The 24,522-nt window shown below is 36.7% G+C and overlaps 1 protein-coding gene and 1 long non-coding RNA gene across 3 annotated transcripts in view; one reads left to right on the top strand and one right to left on the bottom strand.

Annotated features, from left to right (window-relative positions):
• Nucleotides 1-4,137: 4,137 nt before the first annotated feature.
• On the bottom strand, nucleotides 4,138-5,274 carry LOC109540413. Of its 2 annotated transcripts, none has more exons than XR_007280608.1 (2): nucleotides 4,681-5,274; nucleotides 4,138-4,467 (listed from the first exon to the last, which is right to left on the bottom strand). It is a non-coding gene; the product is annotated as an uncharacterized LOC109540413 (long non-coding RNA). The 2 variants fall into 2 exon arrangements; XR_007280607.1 differs by having other exon boundaries at nucleotides 4,138-4,458.
• A 414-nt stretch (nucleotides 5,275-5,688) lies between these two features.
• Nucleotides 5,689-24,522, top strand: part of LOC109540401 (zinc carboxypeptidase) — a 27,451-nt gene continuing 8,617 nt past the window's right edge. Inside the window, exons 1-4 of the mRNA XM_019908762.2 lie at nucleotides 5,689-5,773; nucleotides 5,847-6,019; nucleotides 13,628-13,829; nucleotides 19,847-20,016. Of these exons, the coding sequence (XP_019764321.2) occupies nucleotides 5,847-6,019; nucleotides 13,628-13,829; nucleotides 19,847-20,016 (545 nt within the window). The 5' untranslated portion in view covers nucleotides 5,689-5,773. The remainder of the gene's footprint in view (nucleotides 5,774-5,846; nucleotides 6,020-13,627; nucleotides 13,830-19,846; nucleotides 20,017-24,522) is intronic.

Here is a 24,522-nt window from a genome sequence, read left to right as displayed (position 1 = left end):
GTGGTAGGAATGTAGCCCTTCCTCGGTATTTATTTGGTGCTTGGGAAAGTGTCAGTTATTGTGCTCTGAGTACCCCTGGAAGGCCCTGATTCGATTATGTCCAACACTTGTTCCTCTGTGTCTGGCACCCGAACATCTATCGTCCACTATCTTCCTGGAACCACTCTCTTCGCCCTTTGTAGGCGTGAGTTCTGTCAGCTTCTGCTATGTTGCTTACTAACATTTTCATTCAAAGTAATTCACAGAAAGAAATTCAAAGAAATTCAAAGTAAGTCACAGTTTGACAAATTATTGTTATTATTGACAAGGGCTATCCGCCTGTAACTATCAGTTAATGATAAAAAACATGATTGCCGCTGTGACTTTTTATCAAAAAATTGTAGAAGAGAACTTTTTTGATATAAAAAAGTGTCGTCTTTTGAAGCAAAGATCGTAATTTTTCTTTTTGAATGCTTAAGTATTCCGATATGCTACCAATTAAACATGGAACAATTTCAAAATAATGCTTAATAACAAAGTTGAAATTCGATCTTCAGCTGCTAATATCTTCTAGAAATTTTCAATATTTTTCTCGTGCTCCCCAAGGGAGCTTCTATCACCCCTTAAAAGAAATGACGCCAATTTTGAATCATCCTGTATTTTCGGTGCCCAAACTCCCTAACCCCGCAATATATTCCCAATTTTTTCCTGACCCACCACCTATGAGATAGCCTGCCACGCAATCCCAAGTATCCCCAAATTCTGATAAATCAGAAATTTTTCATATCTTGGATGAATTAAGAAATTAATTTTTTTAATTACCTAATTTAATTTTTTGTAACTTTTATTAATTTTTGTTTGTTTTTAATGTTGCTGTTAATCTCAATTTGTTCAATTTTAACTTTTATTAAATAATTCGTGCCATAATAAAATATTTGTACTTGTTTTTCGTTAAATAAAGATTGTAACCACTTAAGTAAAGTTAAAATACATAGTTTGTACGTACCTGAGAGTTACCATCAATCGCTCCGTTGATGAAATACTGCATGTCATTTGCGTATCGCTTCTACTAATTTTTTCTTCGATAATTTCATGAAGTTCATCAAATGACCGTATCGACATTCGAAAGGAATTAAAAAATTAGTCCGGGTGTTAATAATACAACAAATTAAAAACTCCTTTCGTTTGACGTTCTATAATAATTGGATGCACCCACATTCTGGCTTTCCTTCGCCTTTTTTTGCTTTAGGGTATAATACAGTAAAAGGGCTTCTTGGATGTCCATTACGTGACACGTTAATGTTGACTGTATTTAAGCGCCCGTCGCTGGACTGCGGATCACTCTATCAATCTACTGCGCATGAGAAGTTGTTAGTACGAACAAAGTCTGACAATAGCGACAATATAAATGGGTTTGAGATTCCAGTTTCCCACAAATCACCGGGCAACAATATCTTCATGTAAAGGAGCCCTTACACTGTCCGATGCGATTCCTCGGTCGCAGTCCGTATTTATGCACCGGTTGCGCTGACGTCGTTTTGATGACGTGGCCTGTGTTATCGGAGCCTGCGCACTCAGGCTGCTGTTGCTATCCTCCGGTGTAATGGATTCTCTCACCTGTCCTGAGCTGTTGCTTTTTCTTGCTGTTTTTGCGTTGGTGAGTGCTGGAAACCATATACTGTTTAGCGCCATTGTCTTTTCTTTTCTTTGTTGAAATTGTCGTCGTGTTTGTAGATTTCAATGGCTTCTCGTATTAGTCGGGGGCGATAGCCGGTTGTTGCGGCCAGAACCTGTGCCTCTCCGAAATAGATGTGTATTCCATCGCTGAGGGCATGTTCCGCCACTGCCAACTTTTCCACATGTCCCAGTTTACAATTTCGTCGGTTCTTCTATTCTTGTCGCAACCGATCTCTTAGTAGTTCCTATGTAGACGCTTGCACAGGAGCATGGAATCCGGTAGGTTTCTGCAGTTGCGAAAGGGGGTCTTCCGTCTTTAACTGAGCCTAGACATTCGCTGATCTTTGTTGTGGGCTTGTATACTGTTCTTATGTTGTGTTTCCTGAGGAACCTCGCAATTCTGTATTCCGCAACCCTGGGAAGAAAACTATTCAACAAGTGAATCATAATGGAAAACTTTTAGATTCCAAACTCGGTCAAATAGAAATTATAATTCAAAAAACCACTCAAAGAGAAAATTCTGCATAATAAAAGACGCTTGGAATCAAATGATCAACACTTATGAAGTAATCGACTCTATATTACAAGACATTGAAAATTCTATTACCTTTGCAAAAATAAAAGTACTACACCCAAGCATCTTGGATCACAAAATATGACAATTGAAGTAAATTTGCAAATGATCTCATTATTCCAAAAATTATTACGTCTAGAATGTTTCGTATTAAATAACAAAAAAACGTATCTGTTAAAAATTCCCCTTACATACCTTATGCAATTTAAGTACTATCATATATATTCAAACCCATCTGGAGGAAGGAGTCAATTTAAGGTTGTAATACCGCGAGCTAAGTTTCTTTTAAAAAATAAATTACACTACTCATATCGTAGTCAGGAATGTCAAAAGGTTGGCCAAAACTTTATATGCAATGAATCTGAACTAGAAACAATTAGTAACCAAACCCCATGCGTGACTCAATTATTGGAATCTAAGTAAAATCTGTCTAGCTGTCAATTGATAACAACGACAATCAACCAGCAAATCACAAGGCAACTAGATAACAATAACAATTGGATAGCCCTTCTACCCCCAGAAACCACCGTGCAGCAGATTTCCCAAAACCAACACGAAATCGAGAAACTACCGCGATCATACTTCATCGAAATTACATATAATGGCCAAATTATTATCAACCAGGATGTGATAAGGACTCAACACAAGCGAACCAATTCCCACAGCCAATCAGTGCTCTTTCCTGGTATCAATATAGAAGTAAGCGTTCCAGTCACTCTTAACCTAATCCAGCATATCCAGAATGCGAACCTGGATGAACTCTACACATTACAGCAAAAATTGTTCTTCAGCGGAGTGACAAAGTTCCCTAACTTTTGGACACTAAGATGTCTGTTTATATTAATCATAGGCCTTGGATTGTACTTGTCTAAACAAAAGTATAAAATTTGTACCAATATAGAACCATACCAAATAGAACTTCAAGAGGTCTAACTACCCTCGTAGACGATGGAGTCGAATCTTCGGAGGCAGGAGTTATGTGGCCTGTTCCCATGGATTTCGCTGTATCAGCAGCCAAGGAATACCGCCAGTCATCATTTATCAAGAAGTATTATGTATTTCTCATACCATTGAAATAATGTTTAATGAAATAAAGTCAGTCAGAGTAGATCCACACTTAAGTACACTTCTAACAGTTATTTAGTAATAAAATAAGTTTTTAAAAACGGTTTGCCATTCTTCGAACAGTAAACTAATGCCAATCTCTTATCAGTTCACTGGTGCTGCCTGAGCAGATTGTAATGTCATTGACCTCCCTTGGTACCGTTGTTACAAAGGTTGGATCATTCCCCTGATTACAGACTTCAAACGATGAAGTCGCAAGGTATTCTAAAAGAAACTCGCCCCCTCTATTGGTACCACTGCTGCCCCACAAAATGTGGTGCGCATTTGCGTCGCACCCAATGACAGTTCTGGTCTTAGAAGCGTTATAGTTGGGATGGTCGCTGGTCGAAAATTGTCTACTTTCATGCATAAGAGCGTAGCAGCTATGCTTCTTCATCTGGAATGTATATGACAAATTTGACCTAAAGTGGACTGAAGTGCTTCAGCTTTTAATTTTTATTGATTAGATACACTAATAATCTGATTCAAGAGCTTATAACATGTTTCGCATTGATCATTTTGCATCTTTGACCATCAGGACATTAAGAACTAGCTTTAAATATGGTAAGTAAAATGTCACCAGCTACCCAGGTAGCACGTCTTACGGATGTCTAAACGACGACATGAGATACGGCCAGAAGACGTCAGATAGCTGGTCATTTGGGCGTCCAAATGACCGCTACATGACACATTTGACAGACGTCTGCTTATTGACGTTACTTAAACGTCGGTTTTAGGTCCGTACATGGTCAGTACAATTACTTTATATTGAGAAAATGTTTTGGTTACAATAAGACACTATAGAATCTTAAATCGTATTTTATTGACAGGAAGCAAGCAAAGATGGTTACAACTTTAATTAATTGAAAGTAGTTCTGACCAGCCACAAAAATAATAATAAAAACCGGAGGACAGATAAAAAACTACTATTCTTACGAACCCGTTCAAAAGAAAACTCTTTTTATTCCAAAAGGCCTCCAATTGCTGCGAGCTTGGACTCCGTCAGTAAGAGCCTTTCTAAACGCTTTCCTCCCCTTAATAGGAGGTCACAGTACCTCTTGCTTAAGTGGTGTGAGCCAGTTCTGGTTGATTACTGCCAGGGTACTGCCCTCAAGTACGCCTAACTGTAACACCTGATATATTACAAGTATATCACAGTTTCACACCTGATAATCGGAAAGTAATACTACTTATATAACCTTCACAATTAAAAACCAATGTTCTATTCTTTTCAAATAAAATTATGCTTTTTGTTCTTCAAACGTTGGGTTACTTCTGTCGCTCCAAACCAGCCAGATCTTGTTTTTAAAAAGAAAGTTGAGGCGCAAAAGACAGTATATACCTACCTACATACATATATTGTCTCGGCACCTGGTTCGGAATAGACCACACACTGTTACCTATAAGCGTTCCACTATTTATCCCAGACCACGTCAAGAAAAGCTGGTACAACTATAAATACAATGTATAAATTAGTGGTACTTACCTTTGTGTGAAAAGTTTCGAATAATAATGAACTAACAGCCCATTAACAAATCACATAAAACAAGACAAGTACAAAGTACAAGTTCAGAATACCAGTCACGTCAAAGTGCCGGGGATCTGCGTTTTTAACCGAACTAATCTCCAAGATACTTGGCGCGAACAAATTGACAAGAAATAAATGACATAATAGACAAATAGACAATCACACAATTAATTTTACTTTAGACAGAGGGACAGCCGAGATTTATTGTTAATTTGTCTAATCATAGAGGTTGTTTGTAATTTATCTAATCTAATCTATCTAATCTTTAAAGATTATATTTCATATTATTAAATAAAGTATGTTGGTCTTTCTGGAAATAAGAAATAAATGAATTTTATGTCCTGACTATACAGTGTTGGGAACAGGATTTATCCTTAGGCAATGCTGACAGACAGGGAATTTAAAAATAAATTACTAAAAATTTAAAATTATTATAGAGACATTTAAAGTTAGATAAAAATGTTCTCCAAATAAGACGAGACGTAATTTAATAAACATAAGGACGTCTGAAATAAAGCTTAGTTTAGTGACTAAAAAATGACCACCCTCAGTGGTCCATTGGACATACATATATATCTGACTAATAGACGTCCAAGTATTGACGTCTTTTCTAAGTCAATTGACGTACTGATTAAGAATGACTTAATATGGACGTCTCGCAGACGTCTAATTGGTCAATTGTGCTACCTGGGTAAGGCCCAATGACGAAATGTAAAAGCAACTAGGAAAAACCCCAAAAGGAAATCACCCTGAAGGGATCCTTAAAACTTTTCGCGTCATGATTGCTTGGAAAGAACTTCAAATGACATCTCAAAATAGTTTGAAGTAGAGTTGATAACGTTATCTCATCCTTTAAATATATTTGATGTTCTACCTTCAATTACGTAGTGCTGTGAAAAAAGCGTAGAAAGGTAAGTATCATCCACCGATTTTTATCAAACTTATTAGCTACCTTGTAAGTTTAATTTGCAATATTTGTTACAGATGAATTTCATTTTTTTAATATGCCTCGCAGTGGCTTTATGCCAGGCTACAGGCGAAAAACTGCGTTTTGACAACCATACTTTGTATCGGTTAACTCCCAAAAGTCAGGAAATGGTTGATAATCTTCGATACTTGGAAGAAAATGCCTACGTCGCTGGATATACGTTTTTCACGTAAATACCAATACTTCTATTTTAAATCCTATGCCAAGCAATCATCATGTTTTAGTAAAAATCAGAACATATTTATTTCTTAAAATTTGTAATCTCCTCTTGAAAATTATATTCAATAATTTTCCCACTTGATATTAATCTTTTCCGAAACACGTCAAATTCGTCTTATCTGCAAATCCAATTTCTTGTGCAAATACGATGTAATTCGATGATGATCGATATAATTCGTTACTTATTCCAATAGGCTTTTTATATTTACTGTTCAATTTACCAAATTTGTTAATGCTGGTATTACGTACACTACGACCAACACTTCCTCAATTTATTGGCAAATTAATTCGACAATTTATTGAAGATCACGAGGCTGTGTCCTGTTTCACCCTTGGTGCATTCTTCTACTTTAGTGACTGCAGGAGTCTATATATTAATTCGAATTTGAAAGAGGGGTTTATGAACATTTTTTCTTTATTTTACTTATTATTGATTTATTTGCAAAAATCTTTCAAGGGACGTTTTTATGCTAAAGGAAATCCCGTATGTTCCAATACATCTTTCATTAGGTCTACAAATCATAAAAATACATTTTTTTTATAATTAAGTAACGAGTGACCAGGACGAACGCGTGTTTCCCTTTTCACTTCATTAACAGACCCAGTTTGCTGAAATTTCTTCATTAATTTTCTCACAGTGGCTTCAGGTGGAGCATTCCGATGGCCCATAATTGTAGGCATTTAGCGAACTGTGGATGCAAAACTTCCACCACTTTGATAATATTTTTTTACAATGAGAGTTCGTTGTTGTGTAATGAACCGCTCCATTTTACTTAATCGCCTACTGTCTACTAACAAACGACCTTATTTTAGTTGCAAATCATGACACTACACCCTTTATAATGTAGGTACATGTCTGCTATTTCCGATCAGAAGGTTCATTCCGCAATAAATTAAATGTTTCCTCAAATTATCACATTTTTATCTTTCAGTTTTGCGAAAACGCGCGTTGATGTTTGCCACGTAACTACCTCTAATAATTTGCTGTGTGACTGTGCTCTATGATTCTGGTTCGACTTCTTCTTCTTCTTCTTTTTCGGTTAGCTCCACAACCCCGGGTGGGTCTTGGCTGAGTGTACTACTTTCTTCCAGTATTCTCAATCTTCCATGATATCTGTATCGAAAAGAACGCTCATTTTCAGCAGGTCGTTTTGGATGTTCCCTCTCCATCGCATGCGGGGGCGGTCCAAAGGTCTCTTACCTGCTGGAGTCTCATCCCATATCAGTTTCACCAATCTCTCTTGGTGGAGTCTCTGTACGTGGCCGGCCCATCTCAGACGTTGAGATTTGATTTCCTGGACTTCGGCAATTCGATACTGAGTTGAATTGAGGTCGTAATAAGATCCGACGATTTTTCGTCGTCAGTATCTTGGGTTCGAAGCGTCTGAGTTTTTCTTCGTTCGCTTTAGTCATTGTCCACGAATTCACATCCATCCAATATAGTTATTGGTCTAATAAGATTCTTATATATTTTTACTTTGGTTATCCCTGTCAGGTTTTTTGACTTAAGGAGGTTGTTTAGGAAGTATAGACATCGATTTGTGGCTTGGATTATTCCTTTTATTTCTTCGGTGATATCATTATCTACTGTGATGGTTGCGCCTAAATATTTGAAACGTTTCATCTTTCACAGTTGCACGTGTTTATTGATACGTTTTGTGCTTATCTGTCTCTTCTTCCGAGTCGGTTTACACACATGTATTTAGTATTTTCTTCATTTTTTACTAAACCCATTTCGCTAGTTGTTCCTTCTATTTTATTGAATATTTCTTTCACCCTTAGAACAGTGTTACCGATCAGATCAATGTCATCTGCATAAGCCAGTATTAGTTTGAGGCCTTCAGTTGATAGGAGTTCGGTTTTTATGTCCGTCCGTCTTATGGCTCTTTCCAGAACGATGTTAAACAACAGGGGTGACAAGGCATATCCCTGTTTAAGTCTGTTTTGTATTTCGAACTGTTCAGATAGTTCGCTGCCTACTTTTACCTTGGATCTACCACCGTCCATACACACTTTTGTCGTCTGAATAAGTTTCCTTGGGATTTAAAGTTCTGCCATTGCGTTCCACACTTGGTTGCTTTCCACACTGTCATACTCTTGTTTAAAATCTATAAAAAGTTATGTATGTTCCTATTGAATTCCCATCCATTCTCTAGAAGTTGTCTCAAGGCGAAAAGTTGATCGATAGTTCATCTTTCTCTTCTAAAACCCGCTTGGTCTGCGAATGGTTGAATGCGAAATCCGTTGTCTGCAAATCGTGTTAATTTCTCCAACAGGATATTTCCAAAGACCTTATAGGCAGTAGTAGTAGTCTCCCTTTTTATGGATGGGAACTATTGTACTTTCTTGCCTTTTAGTCGGTAACTTTTCCTCTCTTCATATGCGCATTATTAGCTTATACATGATATAGTTCCGTTATGAAAGAATCCAAGCCCCTATTGTCGGAGCCAGGTGCTTTGCAGTTTTTTTAGCTTATTTATGGCTCTTAGTACTTCGGCGTAGCTTGGCTTTTCTACTGCTAAGCATTCTTTGTCAAACCATGGCTTTGTCTTTTTGGTTTTGGTCTTTCCAATAGTCTTGTCAGCCGTCTTTGTAATTGTCTGTTCCAGAGTGCTCCAGATATATTCAATGTCGGTTTGTTCTATATGTTGCTCCAGTTTCTCTTCTATTTCCTGCATGTACTTTCCTGCTTCTTCTTTAGTTTGGGATGGGATGATATTCTAGTTTTTAGTTTTTCTCTTAATAGGTATTGGTCTGTGTCCCCATCCACTCCTCTAAGGCTCCGTACATCCAATATACAATTTCCGTGTCGAGCATCCGCAACGATGGGATCGATTTGCTTCGGGTTAAGTGATCGTTTGATATCCACGTATGTTTGTAAACTTTCCGGTGCGAGAACATTATAGACTTTATCAGGATGTTATTTGCTGCCGCTAATTCTGTTAGTCTTTGTCCATTGTCGTTTGACATGTCGTGGAGACTGGCCGGCCAATAGTCGGTCATAGGTTGGGCTCCTTTCCTACTGTGGCATTAAAATCTCTTCGCTCTAACAGATCGTAAAAGTCGTCTTTGGTTGCTTCATCCTTTTCTTCCGTTGGAGCGTGTACCGATATAATCGAAATATTATACCACTGTTCCTTCAGTCTAATCCAACATAGTCTTTCATTGATTGGTTCAAAGGCCAATATATTCTCTAGAAGTTTTTTCTGACCACGAAGCCTGTATGATTCTGGTTCTCTAACTCTAATCCCGACTACGGGTTCCGAGACTTTCTGAGGACCGATTTCTAATGATTTGGATCTTTAAAACGAGCCGAACTTTTACAATAACCCGATTAACGGCACAGCCGCTTTGATTGCTTCCACGGTCCATGACGTCAGGGCCTTCGACGCGCTCAAATTGGTTTTTTAATCAAGATGGTCGACTGCTATATTGTACTTTTATTATCTTAAAAATCTTATTGATCTCAATACTTATATTAATAATGGGTCACTTTTTAGAATCCTTTCAACATATGTTTTCCTCCAAAGACCCTTTATTCTTTGACTCTCTTATACTATCATAATGCCTATTGGTTCCACCGACGACCTTTTGTCGGCATCCCGTTTCTCAATTCAGACTTATGGGTTTGTTTCGATTCGTTTGTTTTGCCTCAGGGTGCAAAAATCGCTAACATATGTAGGCAATTCCATTTATTATTTATTCCATTTATCTTTATATTGGCGTTCTGATCAGAATTAATTAAATGCGATATAAACATAAAAACCGTATTAATTTGTATTTACAAGTTATTAAACAATTTAAAATATTTTTTCTTGATTTTTCTCTGGCAAAGTCACATCAATAAAGACCGGATAAAAAAGCACAAAAAATGAAAGACAAGTGCCTAAAAAGGCATGAAAATATTTTAAACAAGCATAAAAAAATTAAAAAAGAATAAAAATATTTAAAAAGCACAAAATAAAAAAAGGGATTAAAAAAAAGGAACAAGATCATTGCAGATAACATATTGTTATTTTTATTTATTATTTTACATTTAACACGTTCTATTTATTTTCAATATACTTATTTACTCTTGGCAACGCTTAAAAGAAAATATAACCTTTATGTATTCCACTAACGGCAGCTGCTGTTTTTCCAAAAATTGAATGCTTTGACTTACAAATTTAAAATGAGTTTTGATAAAAGCCAAATTATGTGCAAGTTCAGGTACTTCTAAAACTTCATGACATTCTTGAATTGCTTTGCTTTCTGTACTTTGAAATTCTAGTATCAAGCTTTTAAATTCGTTATAATTTTGGCATAGTTCAAGGCAGCATCTAGCCAAGTTCCCCACCGTGTTAAAATAGGTTCTGGGGGTAAAGGAATATCAGGATATCTTCCCTTAAAAAGTTTCACTCTCACTGGAGCTTTTATAAATATTTTTTTGCCATTTTTTATTAATTGATCGACCAACAGAAACTACAATCTTACAGTTTCAGCTATGTGGTTAAAGCCATGTGCTAAGCAGGTACAATAAATTACATTATAGTAAAAATTTTTAAGATTTTATGCAACTTTAATCATGTGTGCTGCTGCGTCGGAAAGCATGAATACATTTTTTTCATTTGGAACCACCTCGGGCAAAAAAACTTGTTTAACTCTTCATGTACAGATCTAGAAATAGTATTACTCTTCGTTTTTGTTAATTCCTTCAAACTTATTAAAAATCCTTCTGTAACAATATCTTCATTCAAGACTCCTATAATCAAGTTGGCTATATATCTCCCACATGTGTCAGTTGTTTCATCTACAGTAAACCATATATAATCATTTGCGATAATTTTTTTTAATTTGCTGCACTGTTTCATCATAACCTGGGCTGACATAATTTTTACGAAGAGTACTCTCCTCTGGCATGCTTTGTAATTTAAACTACATTGTAATTTATTCAAATGAATGTCTGGGTTAACTATAGCACTGCACAAATCAAAATAAAATTGTTTTTGTTCATTAAAACGAGAATTTGAAGCTAGTGAAGTCAAAATAGTTTGTTGCTTATTTTGATTTTCCTCATATTTTTTAATGTGCGCCTTATGCCGTTCAGTTTGTAAATGCTGAGTTACGTCGTATTTTTTGGTACAAACAATCTGCAATGAAATAAGAAAATATGATCTACTCCTAATTTAAAATTTATTAAAACCTGTTTTTTTTATATTGTATCTTAAAGTCGTTTAACTAATGTCAAAAAGGAATAATGTTTTGTGCTATTTTTTTAATTATTTAAATATGCGGAAAAAAGTTAAAATAAGCACGAACGGGCAAAAAAGCATAAAAACTTAAAAAAAGCAAAAAAATTATAATTAAAGCTATCGCAATATACTTAGTTTGGAATAATTCGTTTAGAAATTAAATAATCTTATGGTTGCTTATAAAATTCAGCAATTAGCAAAATGCTTAAAATCCGGTTTTTACTTATCAAATCGTCAACATCAATCGGTCAAAGTAAATCACCTTCAATGACTTTAAGCTTAACCAATGGAGCGATCGCCCAAAATAAAGAAATAAAAACTAGTACTTAGTTTTAGGCGCAAGTTTATTTTTTTTATTTTTTTAAGGCGACGGCTTCTCGACTTTGTCACTTCTACATTTTCGAGAGTCGAAATTTGTCAGAATTTCACCTGTGTTTCTTTATGGCCTGTGGCAAAAAGTCGCAGTTTTCGATTAATTCGAATAAGAAATAATTGTTATGATTGTTTATGTTTCTATTTCTAGACACCGACATCAGTTTTTCTCTATCTGGTTTAGGATTAGGAGTTTCCATTTAATTCCGTTGTCCAAGTGGGTAATTTTGCCCACACTGCACAACGAATTTTAAACTTACATCTGGCATACTCTTTAACAGAAGTATTTCAATGCGAACCAGTTCAGTGCAAAGTCTCGTTGTTATGACTCGGAGCGCGTTCAAGCTTTATTTAAAAATACGGGAGTACAATATTTTCTCTCTTTGGTTTTCAATAGACATGTTTTGAGTCAATTTTGGATGATTTCGAACAAATCATGCATACTTGCACCGATACCTGTATTGTACGTCTGAGTAACTCAGTGCATTTTTAGGAGTTAGCGCAGTACCTCAGTGGACCGACGCAGTAACTCAGTTCCATTGCCGCGAAAGTGTTAATGATCTTTTTTCATTTGTTTTCAGATTTATTTTAAATGCCATTTATTGGCCAAATTATTTGGAATCTCGTCACATCAATTCTCTAAAGACTTTAGAGAATAATATTGTAGAGTTTTTTTTAAAAATGTAGTTTTCTAGTTTTGACTAATTTTTTTTGCTTTGTTTATTCTCAAAAACGCTTTAATGTATAGAGTTTCACTTAACAATCGAATTCGGGACGAGAATGAAAATAAATTCGTCCCGCTTTCCCCGAAAACCAAAAGTTTTAAATTCAATTTTCAAAACCCAAAAAACTAAAAGTTACCGACGCCAAAAAACTATTATTTTTTGATGATTTCCATTTTTTCTGCTATAATGGGGTTTTTTCAGCCAAAATTGATAAAATTAATTTTGCTAGAAAATTCGCCTCAGTCATAGGTTTGCAGCGAACTTTAGGAAACCTTTTTCAGCTTCGAACAAAAACCAAATAATTTTATTCAGTTATTTTGAGCTCTAAATATTTTATATATAAAAAGTTCCTTTAAAGTTTCGTTTAAGCAAATTTTTACCAAAAATTGCATTATTTTTTAGTTAAAATAATCTTCAGGTATTTTCTGTGAAATATTATCGAATTAAAAATTATCAATTAATCGCTTTGCAGAAATGTTTGGAAAACTTTTTGCAGCTTTGAATTATGGACAAAACCCTAATAATTAATTCTGGATATTTTCCCTAAAATATTACCTCAAACTGAAAAAGCGAAAGTTTATAATAATTTATTTGTAAAACTCTTGGAAACTGGGGTTTCCTAACTTTCAGGTCAATATTTCCAAACAACTGTCTAAACACAAAAACCGCGTTTTTCCTAACGTTTTACTGTAAAATATTGGCAAACTGAATCTATCACGCAAAAAAATTATCAGATTGATTTTACAAGAAAACTCGCGGATGTTCTTTGGACTCACAAAAAAAATGTTGATGATCTTCTTTTGTTCAAGTTTTTTTCATTCCAGTCTCGGGTCTGGTAAAGCTTTATATCGCATTTGTTCTCTCAACTCAGAGAGCGGCAACAACCCAATAGCGCAACTCAACACAGTGTTACCCAGACCTACGGCATGCATTGAACATCAGTTTCTAGTCGTTATTAGAATTATGGACCAGAATTAGTTTGAAATTAATACATTTTCGAAAATCGCACCGGCCTGCAATATTATTATGACGTGCCTTTTTAACATTATCTATGGGGAGAGAAACGGTAATGATGACAAGCTAATTTCAGTCATAATGAGAGAAGCGCTATATTTCTCATTAAAGCACTGAACATATTTTCTTAATAGTGCTAATATGAGTAATAATATACTAACTAATAATATATAATGTTGTTTACTACCTTTTTATTGAGTAAACGTTTCTTTTCAGTGGTACAATAGCAGAAAATGTTCCTGTCGATATTCTGGTTCCACCGAAAGAAGCAGAAACTTTTTCACGGTTTCTTGACGATGCGGACATAGAGAGCAGCATCTTAAATAAAAATATCCAAAACGCAATTGACGCTGAAGGATTTAGACCTGAGGCAAGAGCTGGAACTTTTGACTGGACAAGTTATCACACTTTTGATGAGGTAAAGTAGAAACCGATTCCTTATATTAAGGAAATGCTAATAAGAATTATATTCCTTATATTTGAAAATCATATCTTGCGTATCTCTCACCGATGTTTTAACAAAATGTTAGTAGTTTGAAAATGGATTTGCAAGTGTTACGTAATAACGTAAAAATAACATATATAATAAATATAAATAGAAAATCTTGAGGCTAAAAAAACATTAGAAAATATAAACAACTATTACAAAGTTTGCTATATCCAGAGACACATTACATTTTACATTTTACATCAACACCATGATGTGTCAATCTAAAAGTAACGTCGAGTGGTACCTTGTTGAAAAGGTCTTTTGACTTATGACACAATGATGATTTCATTTTTTTTTTAAGTTAATACAATGAATTTTAACAAACTAACAAAAATTATTTCCACGGATGATATGCTCAAACTGTGCACCACTAGCTTCCATACGTCAATACATGTTTTCTGCTAAATGAACGCAAAAACTGTGCAGCATGCGTGGAGGACCAGACGACATTGATCAACAATTCGTCAGGGTAATTTCTTTCTCGAGTCTTCGGTCCTGTTGTGCAGCTCTTGCATTTTAAAATGACGCCATAAAAAAAGACTAGAGACCACTGGCCACTTCATCGGACTTGTTTGCTCAATCCACTTTTTGAATACTGTCCCTTCAAAAACAACTTAGTACATCATGCATAAAGCTCGATTCATATTTACCAACACATGGCGTGCCCAAAACGTAACCGGATAGATACTACTTGCTACCAACGTATTCATACTTAGCGACCTGCAGAGGCACGGGCCAGCATCGGACATAATTAACGCCGAGAATATTTTTCCTGTTATTCCGGTTGAGTCATTGACATAACGCTGGCAACCTGAAATCTGATTCCAATGTTAAAAATCTATAGAGTGTCAGGAAACATATCGATGCAGACCATCGCATGATCCTATTAGAAATTGAGTCGGTTCAGCAAGACATCACACCTAAAAAGAGGAATCCCAGGAAAGGTGATTGGTCCCAATACCTCGGCCAGTCCATGGGTTCCTCTGTAGGTAACATAACGTCTAGAGGGGAGCAGTAACTCCAGATAAGAAGGCTAAATGATTGCATAACATCAGCCTTCCAGAAATCGTGTGACCTCAGGGCTGTTGGAACGTCTATGGTCCGGTGATAGAATAACACCCTTAGCGCCTGAGAGAAGAAGCTAGAAGGGCCTTTCACTGAGCCGCCAAGGGAAATCACGACGAAAAACAGAACCTCTCCCTCTAATCAAGGAGACACGTTAAGAAGCAATTGAGAAGATCTAAAAGAGCAAGCTGGCAGAATTCTGCGACGAGGTCGAAATGAATCTTCAGCACAGGAAAATCGCAAAACGATATAGGAATTCTTAAGAAGGAAGACAACACCTGGACGGAATCAAAAAGCAGACCCGACAGCTTTTCCTAGCGAAAGACTTCCCAGGAGACGGCCGGAGCGGGGACTCGAAGGTGCAGGTCTGTCCCGACGAATGGGACTGGACCACGGTCAAACGAGCAGTCAGTCATGACGCTATTATATGGGCGCTTTCGCAAATCTGTCCATTTAAAACCGCAGGTCGAGACGGGAAAGTTTCAAAAATGCTGCAGTCGGGCCTAGACTTATTTTTCCCGCTACTGGGAAATATCTTAACATTGGAAGTCCTCATCAGGACTCCGCTGCAGAGCAACCAGCATGCATACAGGAAAGGAAGATGCAGCTCTCCATGCTCTGGTGCAAAACTCTGAAGAGGTACTACAAGATAAGAAAGTGACATTGGTCCTTTTTTTCGACATGGAGGGGGCTTTTGACTAGCGCAGTACAAGCAATAACTGCAATGCTCTTAAATTAAAAGGAGCTCCCGGTTCAGTTATAAACTAGCTCCGGAGAGCGATATAAGCCGCACGGAGACGGGCTGAAGATTATTATGGCCGGGACAGCATCCACGCGCACGCCTATGCGGACGATAGCCTAGTCCTTATTAAGGGGATGTTTCTGGGCGTTGTCTGCGACCATATTAGAGCATTGTAATAGAGATATGGAGTACCGATGTGGGATTATCAGTTAATACTAGCAAAACGGAGGTCATGCTCTTTACAAGGAGAAGAAAAATGAAGGATTATAGGGATAAATGTTGTGCGTAGCGTTTCTTACCCTCGTGCAAGAGGTCAAGTACCTAGGCGTGACCCTAGACAGTAAACTCACGTGAAACCTCCACGTAGAGAAAGTGATACAAAAGGCTACTATGTGGCACCTGCGACGGGCGCTGGAGAAAAACTGGCGCCTAAAATGGTAAAAAAGGAGGTTTGTCTCACCTCAGATTACTATCAAAAATTATTCCTAGATATCTGCAATATACGGTAGTTTATTGTGTGCCTTTTATTATTACATTTGCTTGAGTAAGCACACTATCCTTATATACAGCTAACCAGCTGTCAAATCTCGATAAGCAACAATTTATAGTTTTTGAGCTTCGTTCCAAGAATTACCGGTAGCAACAATATAAACAATATCTGCATCAGACGATATTGCTTCAGCAGGGATTTTCCTTTAAGAAATCATTATTACAAGGTAATTCAAGGTGTTTTAGGAGTACAGAAATAATAGGAAATTAAATTCATTGTTATTAAAAAAAACTGAGAAATTTGCAAAATCTATATTAGAAAAACGGCAAAAATGTTTTTGAAAGTAATCTGCATAATTAACATTACGAAAATGCCTGTTGCTTCGTAATTATTTAAAATCCGGTAACCATGGATAAATAGAGAAAGTATAATAGTATCGGTAAACTCAACAGGAATCATTGAATGACGGACCCTATTTCGAACCTCATAACCTAGAATTATTAATTTGTTTACAAATTACAAAAACATGCATTTAAGTCCGTAGATCTAAACAACTGCCTGTGTAATCACCTTATTATGCACTGTTCTCGAGCAGCGTCTTGTATTCCGTTAATTAACTCCTGCTCAATTTATACCGGTGTTCAGTAATCCATTGGTTTAATGTAAATCTTACATACGTGCTAGGAATGTAGCCGGTATTTATTTGGTGTCTGGGAAAGTGCCAGTTGTTGTGCAATGTTCTGAGTGCCCCTGGAAGGCTCTGCTGCAATTACGTTCAATACTTGATCCTCTACGTCTGGAACCCGAGCATCTTAAGATCGTCCACTAACTGCGTCCATTTCTAGAGCCAATCGGTCAGTGTCTCTAGCCCTTTGCGGGTTCTTACAACTTCTGCTATGTTACTGTGGAATTTATCCATGACTAATCTCATATTCGCAAATTCAATGGTGTAAATTTTGTGAAAGGAGCTTGAAAGTATGCCACAGATTGACAAATGCTTGTCATTATTGACAAAGGCTGTCTACCTGTAACTATCTGTTAATGACAAAAAACATCATTGCCGCTTTGAATTTTCATAACGCAACTTTTTTAATATCCAAAAATTTCGTAATTTGAAGCAAAGATCGTAATTTTTCTTTTTGAATGCTTAAGTATTCCAATATGCTACCAATTAAACATGGAACACTTTCAAAATAATGCTTAATAATAAAGTTGAAATTCGATTTTCGACTGTTGATAACTTCTAGAAATTATCAAAAAAAAACTATTTTCCTCGTACCTTCCAAGTGAGCCCCTTTCACTCCGTAAAAGAAATGACGCCAATTTTGAATCAACCTGTATACAATATAAAGATAAGCGGACCCAATATTGTTCCCAGAGGAACACCCGTGTTTATTAGCATGTTTTCACTCTCAATAGTATTCAACCTTACTTTATGGTATCTATTACTAAGGTAACTAGTTATTAGATCCAGTGCTTGACCTCTAATGCCACTATAATATAAAATTTCATGGTCGACAGTATCGAAGGCCTTGGCCAAATCTAGAAAGATCACGAGGATTGGTTTGTTCTTATCCAAAGTACTATAAAGTCTATTTGACAGATAGTTTAAAGCATTTTTAGTTCCAATGTTTGCAATGAAACGAAACTGGCGCTCAGATATTACATTGTGCAAAATTTTTTGCAATATTGGACATCAATAAGATGGGCCTATCGTTATATAGATTGTGCTTTTCTCCTGACATACGTACAATCTCAGCGTTTTTAAGTGCATCAGGCCATATGGCTTTTTCGATACTCAGATTTAAAATGAGCGCTAGCAGTTCCGCAACACAATCATTGATAACTCTTATCGTTTTGGCCTTTATTTTATCAACACCACCATTTTTCAGTTTTAAATTATTTATGATATTTTTTATTTCACATTGATTTGTTGATTTTAGAAAAATGAAATTCGTATTCATGTTTGGCATATTTATCACAGATTGAGTGGTTTTTTTAATCTCAGCAATTTTTGACCTACTTCGCAGAAATACTTATTCATAGCACTGGCTACTTTCAATCTATCTGTAATCTTGCTATTGTCTACTTTAATATACTCTACAGGGTGTCCCGTAAGCATTTAATCAAAAGGGTACTGCGATATTTTTAGATCAAAAGAAGAGGATCTGACCTAACTTTTATTAACAAAAGTGGCTCCTCTGCTATTGAGTCAAAGTTAAAAAAAAAAAATTAAGTATCCGGGGAATGGTACGATGGATTTTGGTGAAACTCGCTGTGAATGTGTTCTTATGTAAGATTCAGTTTGATGAAACAATCGAGTTCAGCCGTTTTGGACAAGTGGTGAATTCTTGAGTGTCATGATACAAAAACTCTCAGTACTTTTTATTTGGTCTATTGAATCAACTCGTTTTTTTTTGGTTGATCACTAATCATTTTTTCACAATTTTGTGCTGTTTGTAAAATCTTGTAGCATTCATAGTTTTTACGCAAAAAAATATGTATGTTTTCTTCCCACTTAACAATGTTAGACATTAACAGCAAATATGCGCCGCGTGAACGCATAGGCTTTCTTCGCAAAACCCTAATACTTTGACCATGTCGATCACTTCTTGATTCTTTCTCACTTCTAGAATTACTTTATCTAAGACTCTAATTAATAATTAGAGCATAATTAATGTATTCAAGTCTGAGTTGAATATTTTTAAAATCCATTTGCCAAACATTGTACAAGAATTCCTTGGTTTCGTACCATTTAACAATAGCATCAATAATATTTTCCTACATTTATTTCTTCACATTATTTTTTTAGTTTTTGATTGTTCAATACAGCGTTTGATAATGTTAATCACTGGGTTAGTTGCTTCATTACGATCATGTACTGACATAATTGACTTCCAGTCTCTAGTATTTGTAATAATCCTCAATTTTTTATAGTCTAATATTACAGTGTGGTTATTGTGTCTAGTTTTGAGCTTATTTATTGATACAAAAATGGGGAAGTGGTCCGTTAAAAAATGCTTAAGCTTAAAAGCAACCGTACTGAGATGGTCCGCTTTAATGTAAATATTATCTATACATGATCCCTTACAATTACTCATAGTCGATCTGGTGACACCCACAAAACCAGGTATATATCCCTTGTCCAGAAAATTAGATAAGAATTCCTGACTCATTCCATTCAACCCAAGTAAGTCTATATTAAAGTCACTTATTACTAAATAATTTTTTAAGTCTTTACTTTTACCAATAAATTTGTTCAACTCTAAAATTAATTCAGACTTGGGTATTTCATGAGATCTTTACACAGCAGATATATCTATACTATATTATTAATATTATTGTTTAGTTTAACATTTATATTCCCAAACTTAATCGTTCCACACTCAACAATCTCACTCTCATGCTTAACACTCCCATCAACATAAACTACAACGCCATTTAGATTTAGTAGTAACTTTTATAGTCTTCCAATGCATACATTTTATAATTAACTTGTATAAAGGATTAAGTGCATACAACAAAAACAACAACAACAACAACAACAAAATCTCTACCGAAATTTACTTAGTTCAAGTTCAAGTGTCTAGACAAGTCTCATTCTTTTATCCTTTTAATAAGATTGTGTTATTTTTGCTTTTATTATAGATTAGCAACTGGGTTAGAAATCTTGCGTTTACTCACGCCGACAGACTGACTCTAATCAACGGTGGCACAACATTTCAAGGGCGCGAGATTATCGGAGTCAAGCTTTCGACTGGTCCGGAGAATAACAAACCTGCCGTTTTCATTGAAGCTAACATTCATGCTAGGGAATGGTAAGTAGTCAGAAAATGATTAATTTTTATAATTAGTAAGTTAAAAATTGCTTTAGTACACCATCGGTTTTTCGTCAAATCTACGTTAAAGTTCATGCAATAATGCTTTACTTGACTGAATTAACTGGAGGCCATTAATATTTGCCTCCCAAAAATATTTATTATCACAATCTTTCGTTTGATAGTTAATTCAACGTATTTTAAGTAAATACTGGTGTGAAGTATAAACCTACATATTTACTAAGCTAGCAGTCAACGTGAATTTCGTCACGATTAATCCACGTGCTTTTAACACCAAACCAGAGGCAAGTAGAGACGCGAAACTACACGTAAAAAGTTTGTGAAAAGTGAGAAAAGTGACCCTTTCTATCTTGTCCTTCAAACAGGAAACCTAGAAATCAGTAAACTATTGTTTTGTTATTCAATGCTATTGTTTATTGTGCAACAGAAACAGTCCCAATAAAGAGAGTCAATCAATGCACATGCAAACTAAACTTTTACTCGCCAATCTTTTTTTACCGCAAACCAATCTACAAATTTCTTATTTTTTCTTTTGAGGGCCCAGCGGCTACAGGATATAAATTTTCTCGAAGACACCCAGTGGTCCGAGTCCCAGGGTAGTATTAAATTATTTTTAACTAAAATCTCTCGTTTGGTGCTACTACGTTTCGCAAGTTATCCTTTGAAACGTGAGGTCCTTTCTAAGAATGCGTCCATGGCACCATACGTGCCATATGTCATTGCATTCCACTCTCTCCATACTGGCTGTTTGCTAGCATGGGCATCCTACTAAATCAAAAGCTATGAAGTCACTACGTCGCTATACTGTACAAACTTCCTGTCACTACCTATCCAGAAGAAAATCCCAGTAGTCAAACAGTTAAACAATAAAAATATTGAGAAAGCTGACAAGAACAAAAGTAGCCATTGCAGTAAACCATGCAACATAAACTCTGAAGCCATGAAAAAATCAGGATTGAGTTGTGCTACAGTTTCCATAGAGCTTTCCCCATTTTTTCCATTCCATACCCCTACATTTCCATACGTTGAAACATAGAACATTGAAATCAGTATTTTGGTTTTAAATGCTTTAAATATAACAATATGACATTGAAAGACCTATTTTTAGGACATTTTTTCAAGCCTAGTTTCTCGACTCTACTTATTTTTAACCAAATCACGTGAATGGACAACTACGAACGATATAGCTAGTCACTGTGTTTGCAATAATCCATATTACGATAAAAATTAGAGGCTGTGTAACTAATCAAACAAAGGAAATCAATATTTATATTAGCTATATATTAGGGTGGAAAATTACACCTGACTGCGGTAACATTTTGAGATTATTCGTTTTTTTATTGTCATTACTTAGGGTGTTGCCAAAAATCCATGACATATGCAAATACAGCTATCAAGAGCCTATTAGATGAGATCTAATAGGCTCAAAAGCGGTACTGGGGGTGCCTGAGGTTGGAGAACCTCGCAATTTGCACTATCTTGCTACCATAATTTCCTGTTTGGATCATTGATACCGAGGAAATTTTTGTCTTTATTAATATGACATCTATGGTTTTTTAATAGGACACCGTGTATCAATTGCGGGAATTGATTTTTCTGCAATTATGAGTCTTTTCAGTTTTAGGTTTATTGTGTTTGCTGTTAATAGTTTACCAGAAACAGACACTTAAATCACAAAACACAGTAAGATTTGGAGCAGCACTATACTAAAGCTGTAAACAAATTGAAAAATTGGACATGTCCGCGAATACCATTGACCTGGGGGTATAGAATGGGGGAAGGGCGACTCTTCTAAATAATGTATACAGTAGGGATGGGACATCGATCCTATAACATCGATGGTAGCCATCAATATTGACATCGAAAGGTAATATCGATGTTAAGGAAAGATCGGAGGCTGAAGAGCTATGATGGAACTGAAGAAGTTTGACAATATCGATGTTCTCGATGCGCTCGGCCGGTTTCAGTCATATTCGAAACTCTGTTTCAACCACTTAACCGCGGTTGATAGAAAACTGGAATATACGTTTTGTTGTAACTTATGCCTAGTTTCCAAATCTATGTTTGACATTTCAATCGGACAATCTCAAAGGCAAGCAGCCATCGGAGAAAAATTCGACAAAAATATTGAAACCGAAATTGTCCGAAAACTATTAATCGAACCGAGTACACACACAGTTTTTGAACACATGAAGTATATATAAATGAAATATAAATAAAGGTTTCACCGATCCAGCAAAACAGGTCCATCACCCGAGGAGAACCACCTGAAGATTGTAGTCAACTTGACCAGCAAAGAACTTACGGCCGACGAACAAAGCATGCTGACCAAGGAAGGAAACTTTGCCGTAGTACCGGCCAGGCTACCTGTGGAAGACATCATAGCAAATGTCGAGAGTGGAATACATTTGCTACCTATTCAAACCGCGGAGCAGATAAGAGCTGAGACATCATGAATTTTGCAACGCTGAAATCCTCCGAAGAGCAACTTCAGAGAAAGAAAGCCTTGAAAACGCTCAACGAGGATAAGGAGATTCTCATTTTACCAGCTGATAAGGGCAATGCAACTGTGCTCATGTCATCATTGAACTACGAGGACAAAATTAAAGAGCTGTTGACCCGTCAACGTACAAGAAGTTGGCATGGGATCCGACAGCACGGATACTAAGGACAACAAACAAATTAATTAAGGACATGACATTTCCGTCCTAGGAGTTGGCCAAACTCAGAAAATCAGAAGCACTCTCAGCAAGGCTCTACGGACTGCCCAAGATCCATAAATCGGATGTACCAAAGAGACCCATTGTGAGCGCCATTGGAAGTCCGACTTAAAATATTGCAAAATATCTAGCTAAAATATTACAGCCAAATATTGGAAAAACCGACAGCTTTATAAAAGACTCATCCCATTTTGTTCAGAGGTTGCACTTGTTGTCATTAGCTCCGGATAAATCCTTATGAGTTTTGATGTAGTTTCGTTGTTCACAAGGGTACCAGCAGGCACCACAAGCAGGCAATGAAACTTATTGAGAGAGAATTTCCACCAGGCATAGCCAAACTGTTCGAACACTGCTTAACCACAACCTACTTCCAGTGGAAAAACGAATTCTATGAACAGACGGATGGAGTAGCAATGGGCAGCCCCCTTAGTCCGGTGATAGCCAACTACTTTATGGAGAAATTTGAGATGAACGCTCTGGACACAGCCGCGAGGAAACCTAAGTGTTGGTTTCGATATGTTGATAACACTTTCGTTGTTTGGGGCCATGGGTTGGTTGAACTTAAAGACTTTCTGAGGTACCTTAACTCAATCAACCCAAAAATACAGTTCACTATGGAAGGGAGAATGATGAGCGCCTGCCATTTTTAGATGTCTTGGTTACCAGAAAAACCAACGGAAAGCTGGCCCACACGGTGTACAGAAAACTGACACATACCGACCGGTACCTGCACAGCGGATCAAACCATTATGCATTCAAAAGATAGGAGTTATTAAAACCTCCATCGAAAGAGCCTGAAGAATTTGCGAACCATATGAGTTAGGAAGATAATTGAATCACCCCCGCCACCTAGCCTTTGGTTGGAATGGATACAGCAAGAACGAGTTTAATAGAGCAATTCGACCAAGAAACAGTGAGGTCGTCCTGAGAAAACAGATACGCATGATGAGCGTAAGGGTTGGGCGTGCCTCCCATACATTCATGGAGTCACGGACAGGATCGGCAGGATACTGGGGTACAATCCAACCGACTTTGAGATCGGCCAAGGACAAACGGGATCCTTTATCAGCACCAGGAGTCTACAGAGTTCCATGCAGTTATGGCAGATCATATATCGGCACCACAAAACGTAGTGTAGATACTAGGACCACTGAGCATAAAAGAAGTTGCCGATTAAGACAAACAGAAAAATCAGCAGTAGCGGAGCAATCTCAAGGGTATTACCCGAGACTAACCAGAGAGACCATTGAGATCTTCAAACATGACAACAATTTTAACAGAAAAGAAGAAGTCACGGCCCTTAACCCAGATTGAAAACGCGTTTTGCGGCAAACAGCGTGTGCGCCAAAACCATTGAAGCGCCGCCCACTCTTCACGCATGAGCTCACACGGCCGGACCGCATAAATACGACAGGGGATCCAGTAGTTGAACCAGTACCTCCCACTAACACACCCAAACTAATACTCAACAACACCGAAATCCCACTTTCTAAATCTCTCAAATATCTTGGCGTTATCATCGATTCTAGACTAAACTTTGCTGAGCACATTAACAAAATAATCACCAAAAGAAGCCAAACAGCCGGCATCCTTTACCCTCTCTTAAACCAGAAAAGCAAGCTCACTCTGAAAAACCAAACTCTGCTCTACAAGCAAGTAATCAGGTAGCAAATATGCTATGCTGCCCCCATCATTAGCCAAACCTCCAAAAAAACCATAGGCAAACTCCAAATCTTCCAAAACAAAATCCTCCGCAGGATGACAA

This window comes from Dendroctonus ponderosae, unplaced genomic scaffold, assembly GCF_020466585.1.
Source record: "Dendroctonus ponderosae isolate FM_Combo_2020 unplaced genomic scaffold, Dpon_F_20191213v2 Dpon_F_20191213_11, whole genome shotgun sequence".
Lineage (NCBI taxonomy): Eukaryota > Metazoa > Arthropoda > Insecta > Coleoptera > Curculionidae > Dendroctonus > Dendroctonus ponderosae.
This window is presented reverse-complemented; position numbering and strand designations above follow the sequence as displayed.